Source organism: Lissotriton vulgaris, chromosome 2_1, assembly GCF_964263255.1.
Source record: "Lissotriton vulgaris chromosome 2_1, aLisVul1.2, whole genome shotgun sequence".
NCBI lineage: Eukaryota > Metazoa > Chordata > Amphibia > Caudata > Salamandridae > Lissotriton > Lissotriton vulgaris.
The window spans coordinates 1,648,556,604-1,648,576,737 of NC_141687.1; the positions used below are offsets into that span (position 1 = coordinate 1,648,556,604).

At 49.2% G+C, this 20,134-nt stretch overlaps 1 protein-coding gene across 1 annotated transcript in view; it reads right to left on the reverse strand.

Annotated features, from left to right (window-relative positions):
• LOC147733013 (membrane-bound glycerophospholipid O-acyltransferase 2-like) overlaps positions 1 to 20,134 on the reverse strand; it is a 204,379-nt gene that overhangs the window by 61,127 nt on the left and 123,118 nt on the right. Inside the window, exon 6 of the mRNA XM_086957569.1 lies at positions 15,649 to 15,703. Within this exon, the coding sequence (XP_086813695.1) occupies positions 15,649 to 15,703 (55 nt within the window). The remainder of the gene's footprint in view (positions 1 to 15,648; positions 15,704 to 20,134) is intronic.

A 20,134-nucleotide genomic window follows, 5' to 3' on the forward strand; every position in this document is an offset into this window, starting at 1 on the left:
TCTCTGCCCCAGACAAGCTCATCAGCTCCTACCGGCTGCCCCAGGTCGTGCGGCTGGACACCGGTGAGTACAGAGGCGCCGTGCCGAGAGGGGCTTGTGGGGAGCGGGAAGCCCGACAGACAGCCTGATGTCCAACCCACCACCCAACATCAGCGGCTCCCCCTGCCCCAGGCTGCTCGGAAGCGGAGCCCGGGCTCCCCGTGCCCCCGGGGGGCAGAGCAGCGCCAGAGGCTCCTCTCCACAACAGGGATTTATGGTTCTCCCAGACCTGCAGGTTCATCATGCAGCCCCCGCCGAGAAAGGTGAACCCTGGCCACGCTCCCCGGCTGCCCCACGTCTGCAGCAGCCCCCGCAATTCTAGGCCAGCAGAGAGGGCCCGTGCGGAGCAACCCTCGGGGCATACACACCCCTCCCCAAAACAAAGCAGCTGGCCGTGAAAACACCAGATACAGGCAGCAGCCCTGCAGCCACATTTGAATGAAAGAAACTACACCACGGACTATCGTGGACTTATTTACCTTTTCTTTTTTCCTGGCCGCCATTTTGCTAGTGCTGTTGGCCGCTTTTCTCTGGACCCTGACCCGCCATCTTGTCCATTCCCTCGTCCTTTACCCTTTTCCCTTGTTTCCCCCTTGACGATCCTCAAATATTTCTTCCCTTTTCTGATTTGCCTTCTATCCATACCCTTGTATCCCTCCCACCCTCTCTTGGTGCTGTGACTGCGTCCCCCCTCCGACCTCACTTAATGGAACTCTGCTCTTCTGTTTTTTTTTTTTTGGGTCTTGACCAGAGAAAATCTACTATGTATATATATGTATATAGAGATAAACCTAATCACTAGTACCGTATTTTCCGGCGTATAAGACGACCCGGCGTATAAGACGACCCCCGACTTTGGCAGAAAAATTTTAGGTTTAGTGCTATACTCGCCGTATAAGACGACCCCCCACTTCCAGCGCAGCATAGCCATTCCGAGTATGTACCGGTATTTTGAACTTACCGTATTAGTCTAGTCCTCCTCCCTGTGGGTGAGCAGTAAGGCTTTATCAGTGGGCAGTGGGTACCTATAAGCGTTTACGGTATTTTACAAACTGAAAGACTGAACGCAAAGAAATTGGTTGTAGAAACAATCTTGCTTTACTCGGAAACATTTTATTTAAAACCATATCAAAAACTGTCACTTCTGAATAACGGCAAACATAAATAACGTAGTGCATGAAACAGTGCAAGTGCATTAAACGTTCCATAACTTCCCATAAATCCAAGCGATTTCTACAGGATTTATAACGTTCCCTTTAAAAACCTTCAAAATCCTCCTCTTCGTCATCTGATCTCATAAGTAAGTCTATGAGATCTTGTGGTACATCTGTAAGGCAGTCATCGTATGGATCTTGTACCAATTCCGTATCAGATGATGTGGTCTCTTCTTCGGCATCCTCTTCACCTTCCCACAGATAGTCGTCCTCCATACCATCTAATGAGTTCGATATGCCACACTTCTTGAAAGACTTTATGACTGTTTCTGCATCGATGTCGTTCCAGGCCTTTATGACAAAGTTGCGCAAAACATCCAACTGTGGCGCACGCATGTTTCCTCCTTTTGTGAATGTTTTTTCACCGCTAACCATCCACTCATTCCACTGTTCTCGGATGCGATCTTTAAATGGCTTGTTTAGGCACACATCCAGTGGCTGCACCAACGATGTCAGTCCTCCAGGTATAACAGCAGCATCCGTTTTCAGTCTTGCCAGCCTTTGCTTGGTGCTGGGAGTTAAATGAGCCCTGAACATATCCCACACCAGTAGACTACGCCTTTGTAGAAGTCCACCTGGTCGCCTGCTCCATACGTTATCAAGCCATAGCTTTACCCCTTCTTCATCCATCCATCCTTTCTCATTCACATGCACAAAACAACCAGCAGGAAACTTGAGTTTCGGCATTGTTTTCCTTTTAAAAATAACCATTGGCCTCAGTTTGCCACCATCAGCTGTGCATGCAAGTACCACAGTGAAACTGGACTTCTCATGTCCTGTTGTTTTTATTAAAATTGTCTTTTCGCCTTTTTGATGGACAGTTTTGTTGGCGATCATATCAAAATTCATCGGAGTTTCATCCATGTTTTCCGATGCTACTTAGCGCATACACATGTTCATTGCGCAGCCTAATGACGTAGCGATGGAAGCTATGCATTTTGGCATCAAGATCCGCTGGTAATTTCTGGGCAATTTTTGTCTTTTGCCGCAATACCAGATTATGCCTTCCCAAGAATCTGGTACACCAGGACACAGTGGCCTTAAATCTGTGGCTGAGATCGGGATTAGATTTGGCCCACTGAAGTGCAACCAAGCGGATTTTATTTCGGGTCACGACATACCCGCTTTGCCGATGCTCGGCCACCATGTCTGCTACATGCTTTTCCAGTTCTGGCCAATGTGGGGTGCCTCTTCTTAGTGCACACTTGCCCCTTGGCATACTCCGCAATGCTTGCTCATTTGCTCTCCAGGCCCGAACCATCTTCTCTGTCACTCCATATTGCCTAGCAGCAGCACAGTTATTGAGTTTGTAGCTGGCTTCATATTTTCTTCTCCTTGCCACTGCTGGAGCCTTGCTGAGTTCTAGACTGCCAGCCATTTGCTCTGGATGCGCTGCTGGAGCCTTGCCGGGTTCTTCGCTGTCTGCCATTTGCACTCGATGTACGGTACTGGTGCTGTACAGAATGGACAGGTGCAGAGACTGTCTTCAACACCACACGTACGGTACGGCAAATACGCTATCTGGTCACGAGACTGTTTTTCCTCTTAGCAACAACCAGCCAATCACGGCAAGTGCTCTACTGCCTTCGGGAACATTCGGGAACATTGTACAGTCCCCTTTCTATGCCACGCCCATGCCAAGGGGAGAGGTGAGCGTGCCAAAACGTGCCAAACGTGTCAACACACTGGGCGCTGCCATCTTCGGCGCTGGCTGCCCATTACCATGTACCGTGTTTCGGACGTCCTGCTGCCTCGTCCTGCTGCCTCGTCTGCCTGGGGATGTGCAAGCGGTTGGAGGCGCGTGTACAGCGGCAGCGGCAGTCGAGGTAAGACTCATGGCGCCATTTGCTCGCTTGTGAAGCGGTTTGACACCTTCGAGTGAAGTCCTTGCTATGAAAAAAACGCTCGCTTTCGATACTTCATGGCGCGGGGCCTGGGTGTGGACGTTGCCAGGGTCGGTGGCTGTATTTTTTGACATAAGGTGTGTTGTTTCTTGTTATTTCCTATTGTGAAGCGGTCTGACACCTTCGAGTGAAGTCCTCGCTATGACAAAAACACGCTCGCTTTCGATACTTGCACAATTCATGGTGCGGGGCCTGGGTGTGGACGTTGCCAGGGTCGGTGGCTGTATTTTTGGACGTTGCCAGGGTCGGTGGCTGTATTTTTTAACATAAGGTGTGTTGTTTCTTGTTATTTCGTATTGTGAAGCGGTCTGACACCTTCGAGTGAAGTCCTCGCTATGAAAAAGCGCATGAAAAAATACCATAAAATTTTGTACCCGGCGTATAAGACGACCCCCGACTTTCCAGAAAATGTTAAGGGGTTAAAAGGTCGTCTTATACGCCGGAAAATACGGTATATGCAGTAGACAATTGTACTCTCTACCATTCCTATGTGACTCTTAGAGTATATCCATTTGTATCTCTTCCTTGAGTGACTCTACTATTTGTACATTTGCAATTTTTCTTTCTGTTTGTATCTCTTTCTTGTGTGACTTTACATCTTGTACATTTGCAATTTTTTCTGTTTGTATCTTTTATGTAACACATGTAATCCTAAGTCCTTATGTTTTGCAACTGGTTCTTATGTAAAGCGCTCTGACACCTTCGGGTAAAGTTTACGCTATATAAAATCGTATAAAATAAATAAAGGGGGGAGTGTTTGATAATATATTGGCTCTCAAGTGTCAGGGAGATCCATAAAGGCTATGTTGGAGCCATGAAGCGTAGTAAATTGTGGTTCATGGAGGATGGTGGGGGCTGTTTAGTAACAGCATCACATACTGCTGACTATGGAGGAGTAGGGGACCACTGTGACGAGAACCTATCTTCACTCTGGCAGACATTGTAAAATGTATTTAAAGGTACAGAGATTGGACACACTATGTACCAAGAGTCTAAAGATAGACAGGAAGCTTTTATAGCGAATCTGTCAGACATGTTTTATGCATGTAACCAGTATGGTAAGGCTAATGTCTAGTGGACATATCAATTCAAAAACAAGGGTACCCAAAGGTGCAATAAGCTAGGGACCTTAGGTGCTTATATATTAACAAAAACAATGTCCCTAGACCAGAGAACAATGACTTCCAATAAATATAGACTCAATAGTTCTATATCCAATGTCCAGCCGGACAGTTTAATTTCCAATGTAAAAGGTGCAATTATATATGTAGAATGCCCACACATTAGAGGACTCTAATGATCGTGAGGTTTCCCACGTATTTTGAGGACTCGTTTCTGTTCATTTACCGAATCGTCCCGCTACCTGCGCCGTGCAATTGCGGCTATCAGGAGCAGTCAATCCTTAAATAAATTGCGCACCATTGAGCCTTATCCGGTGCTCCCCGTGTGGGCATTCTGTATATATAATTGTTAGGCAATCTTGTGTTGTCCTGAAGATGAACCTTGTATCAGAATAGGGTTCGAAACGTCGTCGACTTTTATACACCAAATGCTTATTTATCTTTGAAATTATTATTTGCATAAGTGTGTATTTTGGATTGTCTGTGTAAAATTTATGATATTCAGACTGCCTTAATTTGCCTACTTTCTCTTGTTTGTTCCTTCCTTGTGTGTGTTAGTTGGGCCCCGGCTGGTGTCCCACTTGTATCACACCTAACTTTTATGCACCTTTTACATTGGAAATTAAACTGTCCGGCTGGACATTGGATATAGAACTATTGAGTCTATATTTATTGGAAGTCATTGTTTTTTTTTTTTTAAAACCTTTATTGGAAGAGTAGAAGGAAGTCAGGTAGATACAGTGATGTACATTCAGATCCGATACACGAGTAAAGCACAGACATATACAGGTACATTTCAGCATCAGATATCTATAAGCAGTGGTCCATGTCTCGTTCAGGATGCGGTGCATATGACGACAGCATATTAAAATCGCGCCAGAGGGCAGCGTACATTAAAGACACAATGTCCAGTGAGGGGTCCCAAAATCGTGGACAGGAATCCCGTAGAGTAGAGTGCCAAAGAATCACAACGGAACAGTTAGCACTACCCCTGTACCCATAGCGTACAGCTCTGAAGAGCACCTATCACCCACACCCCACCATCCATCAACCAACCTCCATTTCTGTGATATCCAGACAACCATGCCTAGCCAACCACCTTTCCAGCAGGGCACTGGGTAGCACACCCCATAATGGTGAATGTATCGTAAAAAAACGCATAATGTCTGGTAAGTGGTGCGCCTCTAACCCACTCCAACTCGATCTTCACTCTCTGAGTCAGTATCTCGCACAACCCTGGTCAGCAAATAAACCTGTAGTGGACTCCAGAAATCTTTAGGCCTAGAGTTCACTGGCATCATGTCAGCATATATATTATACTGATCCTGACAATATGTGACATTATCCAGCCACTCCTTGAATTTTGGCGCCCTGCCTCTTCCCCAACGACAGGCCACTCGCCGTTTCGCCAATAGTAGAGCCACATCTGTAAACCTACGATAAGGTGCCGGCACCTCCTTAGTGTACCCTAGCAGCATCACTATGGGATCAAATTGCACCGCCTTCTCAGTCATGACCTGCAGGGCCTCGTGAACCTGTGCCCAGTATTCATATATTATTATTATTATTATTATTATTATTATTTATTTTTATAAAGCGCGTAGTCACCCGGAAGTATCCCAGCGCTGAGGAACCTAAGAGACATGACTGAGGACTGAGTTTACGGGAGGGGCATAAGGGCTAGGGGAAAAGATGTGTCTTTAATCGTTTCCTAAAACGGAGGTATTGGGGTTCCAGACGAAGATCTCGCGGGAGGGAGTTCCAAAGACGGGCCGCATGGACCGAGAACCGTCTTCCTCCTGACCGTGCTTTCCTAAACCTTGGGGCATTGATAAGGTTTTCTGCATTAGAGCGAAGGGATCTTGTGGCTCTGTAAGGGGTAATGAAGTTTCGGAGAATTGGAGGGCCTTGGTTGTTCAGGGTTTTGTGCACCAAGCACAGGGCTTTAAATTTAATTCTCTCCCTTATGGGGAGCCAATGCAGGAGTTTGAGGGCAGGCTTGGCCGATGATCTGGCCGGGGTGTTAGTAATGATCCGGGCAGCGGTATTCTGGATCCTCTGCAATTTAGTCAATGTTGCTTCCGGTGCACCCAAATAAATCGCATTACTATAGTCCAGTCTTGATATAATAAGACCCTGGACTAAAAGTTTTTGCGATTTTGGAGGAAGAAGGGGCAGGACCTTCCTCAGGGATTTTAGCAGACCGAAACAGGTCCCTACAACCTTTTTTGCTTGTGGGGCGAAGGAAAGTTCCGAGTCGATCCAGACACCCAGACTTTTCACCTCTGTCTTTGGGTCTGGGGGAGGACCTAGACATGTTGGCCACATGTCCAAAGGAAGTGAGGTTCCTTTTGGGCCGAGTACAAGGACCTCGGTTTTTGCCCCGTTTAATTTTAGCGCTGATGTATTCATCCAGTGATGGACCTGCGTGAGGCAGTTAAGGAGATCGGCTTTCTGATGTTGAGGGTGGGACAAGGACACCACTAATTGTGTGTCATCAGCGTAGTTGATGACACTCACTCCGAAAGGGGTGATGACTTCCTCCAATGTGGACATATATATGTTAAATAATGTAGGGCTCAGGGAGGAGCCCTGAGGCACACCACATTGGAGGGGCATTTCGGAGGAACGTGCGTCTTTCTCCCAGATCTGATAAGATCGTTGTGTCAAGAAGGATGAGAGCCAGGATATGGCTGTGCCTTCTAGACCAACTTTTGCCAGCCTTTCGATGAGGAGCTGGTGGTCCACGGTGTCGAACGCTGCACTAAGGTCGAGGAGGATCACAGCCACTGATCCTCCACCATCTAGCAGCGTTCTAGCTTCCTCTACCGCCGCCAGGAGGGCGATGTCCGTGCCCTGTCCTGGTCGGAAGCCCGTCTGGGAATTTTTTAGCTTGTTGTTAGCTTCTAGATACTCGGAGAGTTTCTTATTGATGAGTTTTTCCGCAATTTTACTTACTCCTGGGAGTAAGGAAATGGGCCGATAGTTCGCCAGGTTATCAGGGTCCAGAGTGGGTTTCTTTAATAAGGCCTTTACCACTGCCTTCTTCCAACTCTGGGGCACAACTCCCTGTTGAAGTGATGTATTAATCAACTGAGTGAGGGCGGGGATAATGGAAGGGGCTACCTCTTTAAGAATCCGAAGAGGTGCAGGATCTCTGGGGGAACCACTTTTCATAGAGTTAAGCGTTGTTCGCACTTCATCTGAGGTGAACTGGCCCCATGTGGATAGGCCGGTGGGAGAAGTCGAATGTGGGGAAACGGTTTCTTCCCTCGGGTGCAGGGGAGGAATTGAATCCAGGATTAACCGGATTTTGTCCTGAAAAAAGTTATATGGCTCCACACTCCCATGCCAAGTGTAGAAAATCAGCACCCTCTGCCCGGCATCGAACACATCTATCGTCCTCTGCCAAGCGGAATCTGAACTTTCTGGCCGGGGTGTAGTAACAACGCTGTATAATTTTATAGTGAATGATCTTCAGACGGCAGCTAGAAGAGATATTGGCAGTCACGCCACAACAGTAAGCCCATTTCTCATCCGGAATGTCAACTCCAAGTTCAAGATTCCAATGTCCCCGCGCCCGATTAGTCGGTGCCCCTTTCTGTTTCCTAATAGTGCCGTACAGCTTGGAGACCAGATGACGTCCGTCCGACACCAGCATCGCGTGTAACGGTAGAGCCACTCCCGGCTCCCTCGGGAACTCAGGCAGCAGCGTACGCAGGCCCTGTCTAAGGCGGATATAATAAAGCACATCCAACGGAGAGGGCGCCGCACCCCCAAAAAATTGTTCACGGGTACGAAAACTGCCCTCACGGAACAGACCCCCCCATGTAAGCATACCAAGTCATTTACACATGCGTTGAAACCCTAGTTCTTGTAGCAAGGACATTGCAGGATGATAGGCCAGAGGAAGTGCCGGCGAGTAAAGGAAAGTTAGGTCTAATGCCTTCGCGATTCGTGCCCAGGCGTCTACCGTGCAAGTCACCGTGGTAGGCTGTGTATCCACATCCCCGACTTTCCCCAGCACCATACCCTCCAGCGGGAGGGGATGCGCAACCCATTGCTCAGCAGCTATCTGAGGCATAAATGGCGTGGGACGCATCCAGTTATAGGCATATTGCGCTTGGGCACTCATATAATAAACTTCAAAATCCGGGATGTCAAACCCTCCTTTATCGTAGGGCAGTATTAAAGTAGACCATGCCAACCTCGGTTGTTTGCCTCCCCAGAACAGTCGGAGTAGTTCCGAACGGAGGCGCTTAAAAAAATACGCGCCCGGGTGATAGGGAATATTCTGAAATAAGTATAAAAAGCGAGGCAATATCACCATCTTTACCAATGACGCTCTACCCGCCATAGACAAGGGCAAGGACATCCATCTGGTAACATTATCTGCTAGTTTGGTAATAGCGACGCCATAATTAAGTCTGATGATCGTTTCCTCCCTATCAAGGGATACCACTATGCCCAAATAGCGAATATCCGAGTCGCACCACTCCAGGGGATAGTCCAGCGGGAATCTGTGAACCGCTGCAGTGAGAGGGAAAAATTGAGATTTCCGCCAATTAATATGTATGCCAGATATACCTCCGAACGCAACGAGCTCTCGTAGAAGCGCATTGAGATTCGCCTGCGGATCCCTCACATACAGCGTGACATCATCCGCATACAGCGATATCCCTATTTGGCGCTGATAACAATTAAACGCGCTATGTTTATGCAATTGCCGAATTCTACAGGCCAGTGGTTCTATGGCAATAGCAAATAACAGGGGGGAGACAGGACAACCCTGTCTGGTCCCCCTCGTTATGGAGAGTTGGGGGGAGAGGACACCATTCACAATCACCCTCGCGACAGGCTGAGTGTATAACAGTTTCACCCATGAGATAAAAATCCTGGGGAAGCCCATTCTACATAAGACGTCTATAAGGTAATTCCACTCCACCGAATCAAACGCCTTCGTGGCGTCTAGAAAAACCGCTGCCACAGGGAGATCTGGGGCTATTGTTGGTATCAAAGAGAATAAAGTCCGAAGAATATGCGAGGTCGCGCGGCCCGGTATAAAACCGGACTGATCCGGTAGCACAATGGCGGGCATAAGCAATATAAGACGCGCTGCCAGGACCTTTGCCAATATTTTGACATCGCAGTTTAGCAGGGACAGGGGCCGGTAGGAGTCCACTTCCGAGGGACTCTTGCCAGGCTTAAGCAAAGAAGTAATTGCCACCTCCCTCATTGACCCTGGTAGTATGCCCACCTCCAAAGACTCCTCAAAGACCTCCCTGAGAACTGGAGCCATAATATCCACATAGCATTTGTAAAACTCGGCAGGGAGCCCATCCAACCCCGTTGCCTTTCCATTATTCAAGGACATAATGGCGTCACTGATTTCCTCCACCTCAAGGGGCCTACCAAGAAACGCCCTATGATCGTCCGACAGCCAGCATAAAGCAAGATCATCTAAGAATCCCCCATATCGAAGCTCACCCGCTTGTTGTGTAGTGTATAACTGTGTATAGTGCTGCACAAACGCCTCCTGAATCTCCGTCACCTTCCGACAATGCCTACCGTCCTGCAGGACCAATTCCAAGACATCTGTACTAAAGCGGGGGTGTCTCGTGAGCGCAGCGAGCACCTTCCCTGGTCTCTCACCCTCGCAGTACTTCCTCGCAGTCCAATATTTCCCTCTGTGCTTGACCTCCCTTGCTGCCTCTTCCTCATATTCTGATAATTTGTCTCGAAACTGACGTCTAAGTTCCGGGTCATCACTGGTCAGCATTCTATTTTCTAGCCGCTTTAGGTCAGCCTCCAAGCCAGAAATGGTACGAAGTATAGCCTTGAGCACTCCACTACTCTTAGACATTGTGACACCACGGACCGTTACCTTAAACGCCTCCCATATCATTTCCACACTATCCACAGACCCCCTATTCCTGGGGAAAAACGCCTCAATTTCCTCTCTAAGCTCTGCCTTAAATATGGGATCCAACAGGGCGGAAGGGAACAGCCTCCAGGGGGGGCGCGGCCTACGGAGTCCCGGTATCGTCAGCACAATCTTGACCGGGCTATGATCTGAGTACGTCCTGGGGAGATGTTCTACCGCATGTATCCCTACAACAAGTCCCCTGGATAGAAAAATATAGTCCAAACGAGCCCAAGTGCGAGCATGTGCGGTGAAGTGTGTGCCCTCTTTACCACCCGGATGAGCATATCTCCAACTATCCACCAACCCCGCCTCCTCCACAATGCCCTGTAACACATCTCTTGCTTGAGTATTGTATTGGTGACTCCCATCAGATCTATCCTCCACAGCCCGCATCGCCAAGTTAAAATCACCACCCCACACAATATGCGAGGCCTCCACAGCCAAAACTTGACCCCAAAGCGTGAGAAAGAAGTCAGGCGTATCAACATTCGGGGCGTAACAGTTCACAAACAGCACAGTATCCAACCCAAGCCTCCCCCACAGCATCACATACCTCTCATCCGGGTCCACCCGGACTCCCATCTCCCGAAAAGAAAGAGTTTTTCTAATCAACACAACAACACCCCGTGCATATGAGGAGTATGATGAAAATTTCCTAACTGTAGCCCATTGCCTACCAAATGTGGGATCCGCTGTCTGTCGCAAATGTGTTTCCTGAAGGGGAGCAATTTGTATTGAATGTCTATCCAGATACTGTAGAACATTCCTACATTTCCTGGCATCATTGAGGCCACGTACATTCCAGGTCAAAATCGATATCCTAAATGGCATCACTCATGCACAATGGGTACTGTAACATAGACATCCACTCTATGCCCTTGCCTCTCCGGCAAGGAGCAACCTGGTCCTGAACCAGCATACACTTCCCCCCGCACCAAATCCACACCACATGCATCCCCGACTTCTTCCATCCCCTGAACCTGACAACCCCCGCCTAACCCCAACCAATGACTAACATGAAACAATCGCGCAATCAGTCCCAGTACCAACGCAAATTCAAAATACAGCGTCAAAAATGCAAAGGCATCGTCCCCACCAATGCGACATTTACATTGTCCTCCCCTCCCCACATGTCGATGCCAATAGTGATCAGAAGGCACGGGACCACCCCAAGGCACTCCCACATAGGCAAGACCCCGTGTGGACCCAATAGAAGCAAGACTTTGGTCTAAAACGTAATGCACAAGAAAAGCATAACCACAACCATCAGTACTCCAACCCACAGACCCCAACAGCAGTCGCACCGCAGTGGCAGTGCATCCACCCCCCTCCCACCTGACCAACCCCAACCTGCCAGGACCGCTAGCCCACCCCCCGCCGATCCTCCCACCCACCCAACAAAACATTAGCATTAGTAACATCCACAAGAGTGGGGTATACCCTCCGGGGCGTAGTCTAGAGGTGCACAGAACCACCCCCTCACACCACGCCATGAGCCCCCTCATAGACAGTGTGTATGGCCCAGGCGCAGGGGGGGGTGGGTGCCTGGAGAATATTACCCTCGTCAGCCAACGTTCCTCCAATAGCCCTCAGCAGCAACCAGTCGTCTGAGTCCGCTATTCCACATATTAAGTTCCAATAGTACCAAGCGTAGAAACAAATAGGCAGTCGAGTTGGCCATCGCAGTACAAGCCCAGAAAGTACAAAGCACAGCGAACAGCTATGCAGTGAGTAGGATCAAACCGCCTCATCCGCCGAATGTGAGTCCTCCTGTCCGCCTTCATCACGTCGCTGGTCCGCAGCACGGTCCCGTCGGAGGCGCTTCACGAAATCCTCCGCTGGTTGCGGATTGGTAAAGAAATGCTGTTTCGCCTGATGCGTCACTCTCAGCTTCGCGGGGTATAACAGAGCATAGTCCACCTGTAACTCTCTAAGTTTCTTCTTGACAGCAAGAAATTTGCGCCGCTGCTCCTGTACCATCGGTGTGAAGTCTGGGTATATGGTGAAGTTGACCCCGTCATAGGAGAGTGTACGGGTAGTGCGGGCTGCCCGAAGGGCCGAGTCCCGGTCCCGATAGTTCAGGAGGCGCGCAATGATAGGGCGCAGTGGGGTACCCGTGGCCGGCCTCGGCCCGAGGGATCGGTGCGCCCACTCCACAATAAACTGGGTAGAAAACGCCTCCACACCAATCGCACCCAGTAGGATTTTCTCCGCATACGACTCCATTTTTCCCACATTTGTTGTCTCCGGTACGCCCACCACGCGTATATTGTGTCGCCGACTTCTGGCCTCCAACTCCTCATTCTTAGCAGCTATCACCCGCAGGATATTGTCCATTCTCGCCAGCTGCATTGTGTGTGTAGCGGCAGTATCATCATGGTCCGAAATTCGCTGCTCCGCCGCAGTTATGCGTTCCTCATGCACATCCAGCTTCTGCATCACTGCGTCCATCCGCGAAGACAGTTTATCCACTTTGTCAACGATGGTGACAAACCCCTGCCTCATTTCCTGCATCATTTGTTGGAAGTCTGGGGTAACAGGTGGCGGGGCAGCATCCGTGACAGGCGGGGGGGACTTAGAGCTCCCAGAATCTTGTGCAAGGCGTGTACCCCTCTTGGCCGCCATTGACTCAAAGGACAATTTGGGTTGTTTATTGTCCGGCTTGCCCATGGCACAGCGCCCACAGTCCGTCTCAGCACTCACTGGGGGCAAGAAGGAAAGTCGAAGCAATCACCAATCGCCCCGCAACGCTATCCACAAGTCGAGTCTGCAGTACCTCAGCCGGTGTGACACATTACACAGATGTCTCAGAGTAGGCCACAGCTCCCAGGCCCTAACACCGCTCAGACGTGTCCTATAGGCCGCAGCACATTCCAGGGCCAGCACGATCGGGCACAGTCCAAGTATCAGTGGGGTATTGTCACGCCCGCACTATTTAACGCACAGTGCGGTATCACCAGCCACAGAGCTCCATAGGCAGACAGGCGGCACAGCAAACCCTCTCCCCAGTCGGTGCTATAAGCAAATTGCAGGTCACAGCAGTGCCCTCAACAGTGGTGCCCAGTCCCAAAACAGCATGTACAGTAGGGCAGGCAGGCGGCAATAGGGATGATTAATGTAAATGTTAACGTTAGGCACAGCGTAATGGCACAGCGCACCTAGATCCTCGCTGCACAAACCCAGCTCACCGCCAGCAGCGGGACACGCATACTAGACCGCCCACCGCCGAAGGCCGTCTCCTCATGTGCACGGGTCCGGTATCACCAATGGCGCCAAGAGACACCCAGGCAGTAAGGCAGCAATGCGCCCGGAGGGCACCTACAGCACAGCTCACCTCCAGTAGCAGAAAACCCAGGCAGGGAATGCTCGCAGGCAGACGGGGGCACGAGCAGGTGGAGGAACCCCGCCTCGCCCGTCCTTGTGATGGCCGTCTCCAATCACGGCCGTCAGTCCAGAGGGAGCGAAGTCTCCCCTCAGCTCAGGAGCTCCCCACTCTTCGCCTCACAGCCCCAACGGTACCTGGACAGGATCGAAGCGCCAAGGTCAGCGTCCAGCGGCGGGTCCCGCAGCGGAGCAGCACACCAGGAAACCACTCTGTGGGACGTGCCTCTCGGCCTGCACACCACGTGTCACGCCTCGGGCTCACTTAGGAACGAGAGCCGGTCAGCACTACGATCCACCTCCAGAGCGTCTCCCGGGGATAACTTCAACCCCGCACAACTCCGGCCAGGAAGCTACCACGCACATGAAACTCGGACCGAGTGAGTATCTTGTCCACACCTCCTAGGATCCGGGGCCAAAAAGGAACGGGGTGACGGCAAAAAAGGGTAAATGACCGGATCAGTTCTCCAGGCTGCAGGAGCCTCACAGCAGTGCGGTCATGCTGCAAGTGCGCCCTCTAGCGCCCCCCTTGGAAGTCATTGTTCTCTGGTCTAGGGACATTGTTTTTGTTAATATAGTGGACATATCAAAGCAAGTAGAGTTCAACCTGTGCATGGAGTGAGCATTCTCAACAGGGTGGGTGTGATGTAGTGTACATGTTAAATCTAAACCGGCCCCTAGCTACAATTAGTATCTTAAATAGTGGACATTACAAATAAACAAGGTTGTATATGCACGGCTAACAACCATTCTTTATAACCCTGTGTAATGCTCAGTGATGTTTTGTGGTGAGTGATGTTCTAGTCGGAATGTGGTGTGGTGCCGCTGAGGCTGTCGGCACCCTGACTCTGTGAGAGCCATGTACCGTTAGGAACCTTATCAGCCTGCGGACTTGTCGAAGTGTAGTTAAGGCGGTTACATTGGAATTTCTGGGCCCCGGATCAGACTAAGGGTTATCTGATTGTGAAGGTTCCCCACCAGAGGTTTTGGCTAGCTAATCTTACCCAGAGTCTAGAAGAGCCATGTGCACTTCATTATCTGTTGCAATGGCAATGCCTCTTTCAGGTTCCAGGGAAGAGGTTCTGAGCAGTGCCTAATTTGTAAAAAAAAATGTGTTGGGGCTCTCGTCCTATTAGCACCGCCTAAAACAGGGCAAACTACAAACCATGAAAGTGGGCAGAGGATGTGGCATAATGGCCAGAGCTGACGACTTTTGAGCTGGGGAACCAGGTTCTAGTCTAGGCATCAGCTCGACATCTTGTGATTCTGGGCAAACCACTTAATATCCCTGTAAATTAATGTGTCCTTAACTGGTGCTCATGGAAAGCGCCAGTGTTGATGATTAGGTGCCGGCGCTGAGCACCGGAAACCACTGGCACAAATTAAGCACTGGTTCTGAGGAGCTTCTGCCTCAACATGACAGGTTAGGTTAAGTGTTTCTATACAGATTGGCCAGAGTTTCAGAAGTTGTGATTCCGTTTTCATCAAAGACTTAACAAAGACCCTGGGGGTTCTCCTGTGCCATGCCACCCAGGGTTTCTGGTGCTGCATTTGAAACAGTTTGAAGAGGCAATGGCCTTCGTACCTATCCAGGGCCTTCCAACACTAATCGAGATATCCAGAGCTCCAAGGACGCCAGATAGGCTGGGGAGGTGTTTCAGAAACGTGAACACCCACACCAAGCTGGCCTAATATAATTTAGGAATTCTATCAGTCACAGAAAAATTACAATACCTCCGTTTAGAAACATACAAATTGAATCGTGAAAATCCAAAAAAACAACAATTAAAATCAAATAAATTCATAATCAGCTATGCTTAAATTATATGTTCTAAGTAATAAACATAGCTTGCAGATTACAGTAATAAACAGTTCAAACCCAAGGATAACATTAAATCTTGGCCTGAACAAATAATATTCGAAAGCATTATGAGCTGTGCGGAGGCAGGCAGCTTTAAACAAAGGCCTTAAATGTTTTCTTTGAGCCCATGTAACAGGACTCAAAGGAATAGACTGTTTACATTTTTGTTAATGACTCTTTACTGTGAACCCCACTTACTTACCTAATGGCCCGGAGCTTTTGTCCTGAGTTAAGTGACTCCGCCTTCTTGGCTGTGCCTGGAGAGAGAGGAGAGTGGCCTTTAGTGAATGAAATTACGAGTGAATGTTGTGCTGAACGGAGATCCCTTTTACAGCAAAGTTCCGCTCGATCACCCCCTCATGGTTGTCTCTTATTGACTGTTGGAGGTCATGAAAGGTTTTGGGAAAATGCGAGTTTTTTCACTGTTTTGTTAAGCTTAAGAGGTTTATCTTGGTGCATGTGTCCAGAGAACACATGATTCATGAGCAGAGGTGCAGTGGTTATGGGGAAGGAGAAACCAATGTCAAAGGCCCCTGTATGCCCTAAAACCAGACAAGCGCAGCCAATTCAAACTTCTCACCACACATACAGAGCCCTACACAACACAGGCAAGAATACCAGATACACTTTCACCAACCCACCAGACACCCATGCTCTGCCTCACTAGCACACATACAGCGCATCCGCAAAGCAAAATTGAAGGTATCTTATTCTCCAACATTGCAGCCAGGACATGGAACAACCTCCCTCAACACATCAGAGCTGCCTCCTATCTTCTTGAGTTCCGCAAGAATCTGAAGTCTTGGCTCTTTGTATAATCACCTTGGGGCACACACACCTACACATCTACCCAAGTGCCTGGATACCCTCTCAGGTGATTGGTGCGCTATACAAATCAACATAACATTACATAACACCAATGCCCCAATGCACCAGTAAATGATTTCTGCCCGTGGCACCACAAGAACTGACCACATTGCATGTTTGAGATATTGAAGACAATATCTGAAATCGGGGGCCTTATTTGCTCTGAGCCAATGCAGAAGGGATCTGTGCTTTCCTTTTTTGTGTCTACAGGAGGGGCGGCCGGTGACATTTGAAAGTGGTGAGGCGTACAATTATTGTCCTGATGCACCACAACGAGCGAGCGTAGCGAGCGAGCCGGAACAACCTACGGAGGGTTCGGGCCCACCCCCCGAGAAAATTTTGAAAAAAAGAGTGGACAAATGGTGCATTTTCAAGCAAATTTGAGAAAGCAGGAAGGTTAATAAAGCAATTGTCATAGTGCAGTTATTACATTAATAAAGAGATGCCATATAACATAGGTAGCTGCTTATTCAGTATATGTGTCTTTGCTCTCCCTGTGCCACCTACTGCCTACACTAGAATCAGAGGGCCCGGGGTCTGCAGGGCCCTCTCCTTCCGCTTCATCTCAGGCATCTTGAGAACTGCTGAGAACGTGTTCTGACACCGGGGTAAGCTCACGGTTAGTTGCCGGTACTTAGCTTTATGCCAGAGAGTACAACCCTTGGATCCCCAAGAATCTGTCCATCTTTCAAGAGCTGGCAACCCCTCCTAGCTGTGGCCCTGAAGGCTTTTGTTTCCTCCTACCCACATGATACAATGGGTTGGATCAATGCACTGCAGGGCTGTACCACTGGCAGTTGGGCTGAATCTTATCGCTCCCAGCCAGTCCTCAGTATTCCCTCCACAGCTGAACCTCTTGGAACCTCGAGAGCATCATAGATGCTCTCAGCAGTCACTTCTCCAGAGGAACATGCCAATCACAGCACAGCAGGCAATGTCACTCGCTCTGCACACCTGATCATCTCATCCTTCCTCCCCTCCCCTGCGGGTGACTGTTCAGAAGCCTTAACACTTGTTCAAGACTTTTCAGTAAACTCACAGCTTTCTCTGTCTGTATTCTATTTCAAACTTCTGCTCTGCTCCTCTCAGCGCCGGTACACCACATTGGTTTTTGGTAGTCGAGTGCATTATCAAATAAATGTATCAAATGAATACATGAAAAAATAAGTATATATGCTGCAGCCACCCACTGCATTTCACATCGTTGTATTTCAAGGTATGGACTGCAACAATACATGGGTAATGCAGGCCCAACACCCTGTGTTAACATGCAGGTTCCAAGCATGTCCACTCACCCTGAAACAATGAGGATATGTGCCCAAAAGGCTACTAAATATAAAGTGCTGCGGCAGGAACTTTGCGGCAGAAGATGCACAATTCTTCCTTACTTTATAATCCTAAAGGACTCGGATGAATAGGCATCCTAATAGCCAGAAAATATAGGGGAGTTAAAACAGGGACACGGAGCAGACCTTCCTTTGCAGAATACAATGAATTAGTAGATTTTGTAGGTACTGTTACTGTGCTCCCCTTGAACCACAAAGCACACAGAATGTAGCCGAGTTAAATTGATGTGAAGAGAATGCTTTATGTAAGGGTGTGGACAGCTAATCAATACACTATCCCATTACTTCTCGCAATCGCCTCCCTTTCTCTGGAAGAATAATGATGCAATACACGTAATGACAATCCCCGGTATTTTCCCTTCTTGGAACATGTTTCCTTTTAATTCTCCAGAAACCTGCATTTACTCAAGCAGATCCCATCAGTGGCCTCTTGTGCGCGTGGCACGACAGGAACAGGTAATGGGACAGCATATAATGAATTGGGCAAGACTCACTGAAGGCCTGGCTGAATTACTCTCTGTGCCAGGAAAAAATGGACCAGCGCTGACCACTGGGTCCACTGCGCACTGCACGTGCCTCGAAGATGTGAAATATACGATGATGCTGCGCAGGGACCTATCTGAGAACTGCACATCATTCCTAGGGCAGGTACCATTGACCTTACTACTGCGGGGGGCGGCGTCACTTTATCACCTATAAAATACTGCACGACAAAATATTGCATCCATCATCCATCATCTCTACTGCCACTATAACACCATGGTTAATAATAGCTTAATGAAATTTGCTTTCGATAAGTGTTTTCTATTTTTTTTTTGTTGAAAATTCTTTATTGCCAGGAGTTCAAAAAGAGATATTCATACTTTCATTCGTTAGTTGCAAGTACATATCATTAGCATGTGTCATTAAGAGAAAAAGAACTTAACTTATTTTGTGTCAGCAACTATCAGTGTCTGCCACGGCCATGTATTGGAACAGGGAGTAGAAAAAAGCATATGCATATCACGGCCCAATTTTGCCCCTTATCCATAAAGTATACCCCGATAATGCAATTCTGACACATTTTCCCGAAATCTACAATTTGAAGTTTTAGAAAAAACAAAAAACATTAAAACCCAACTGTTAGACCTGTCTGGCTTTTTGGCGAAGTCCCTCCTAATTTTTATTTATTTTGTCCCCTTTTTGCCCCTCAAACCCTTGTTAATTTTTGTGTCTACTAACTTTTTATAGGTGTTGACCAGGGGGATAGGTGTTCTTTCCCCCCTTGTAATCTTTTACCTCAGGCCCGAGGCCTGTGCTGTCAGGAAACCTCATGTTGTCACAAAATGGAGGGCCCTAACTGTCACCAACTGCCACACCATAATCAGCCCCATAGGATAACATTAGGTCTTCCAGAACCTTCTGGACCCTACTGGACTCTGTGAGGCTAGGTTATAAAAGGGCAGGGGGCAGGAGGCCATTTTGGGTAGTCCAGTGTGAGAGGAGAGAGGCTGCAGTGTGAGGAGGAGGACGCGCTAGGAGAAGCTAGTTGGTTTCATTAACTGACAGCATCTTTCAGAGGACGTTCCCCCTTGTGCTGCTGTCCGAACCCTACCGTTGGCTGAATATCGACCTGGTCCAGTCAAGTAACCAGGAACTTTGGACACTTTCCCGGTCTTGGGCCGTGTCCCACATTCACCCTCAAGACCCCCCATTGGTCTAATAATCCGCTTCCCCACCTTCCGGCGAAACGTCAGGCCTACCGGATCAGAAGAGCAGTGCCCGGTGCGTTCTGGCATCGTGGGTGGCCGAGGTGTCTCTGTCGGGAAGGCGCGAGGCGCTGTGAAGGAGCGCAGCTGGCGGGAAAGTGGCACGTCTTCCTGGTTCACGCCGGTAGCGGACTTTGAGGTGAGACGCTGTTCCCCTGCGCAAGAGCAGAGGCGTGTGCTTCCCGGCTGAAGGAGGCGGTGCCGGCCGAGCCACTGGTTCCCCGCGTCTGCGCAGCAGAGGCCCGCGTCAGGAGGAAGCGAGGGAGCACCGAGCAGCGACGCGTTTCCGGCTTCCACGGCGAACCCGGCTGGTGAGGACTGAGGCGGAGGAGCGCCCTGCCTTTCCAGCGAGGCGGGAACCCCGACCACAACCAGCTTGCCGACAGCGTGACCGGTAACAGCCGAGGCAGCGCGTGGAAGAGCGAAAGGGCTGCTAGCATCAATCTTCCCCATTCCAGCGCTAGATCAAGAGGCTGGCTGGGCGGAGATAGGCGACCGTTAGTGCTGCCGGTGTGGTGACGGTGGAGTCGTCTGAAAGGCCCTACCCCTGTGGACTGAAGCAGGACAGGAGGATAACAGTAAGGAGAGAGAGGGGGTGAGGAAGGAAAGGGCTACGCCTTCCTGGGTGGAGCGCTAGACTCACAAATCAGGGTGTACCATCAACGTTAAGACCTGAGCTGTGTTAGAAAAGGCGAAGGGGAAAAAGGAGCCACATAATCCTAACCTC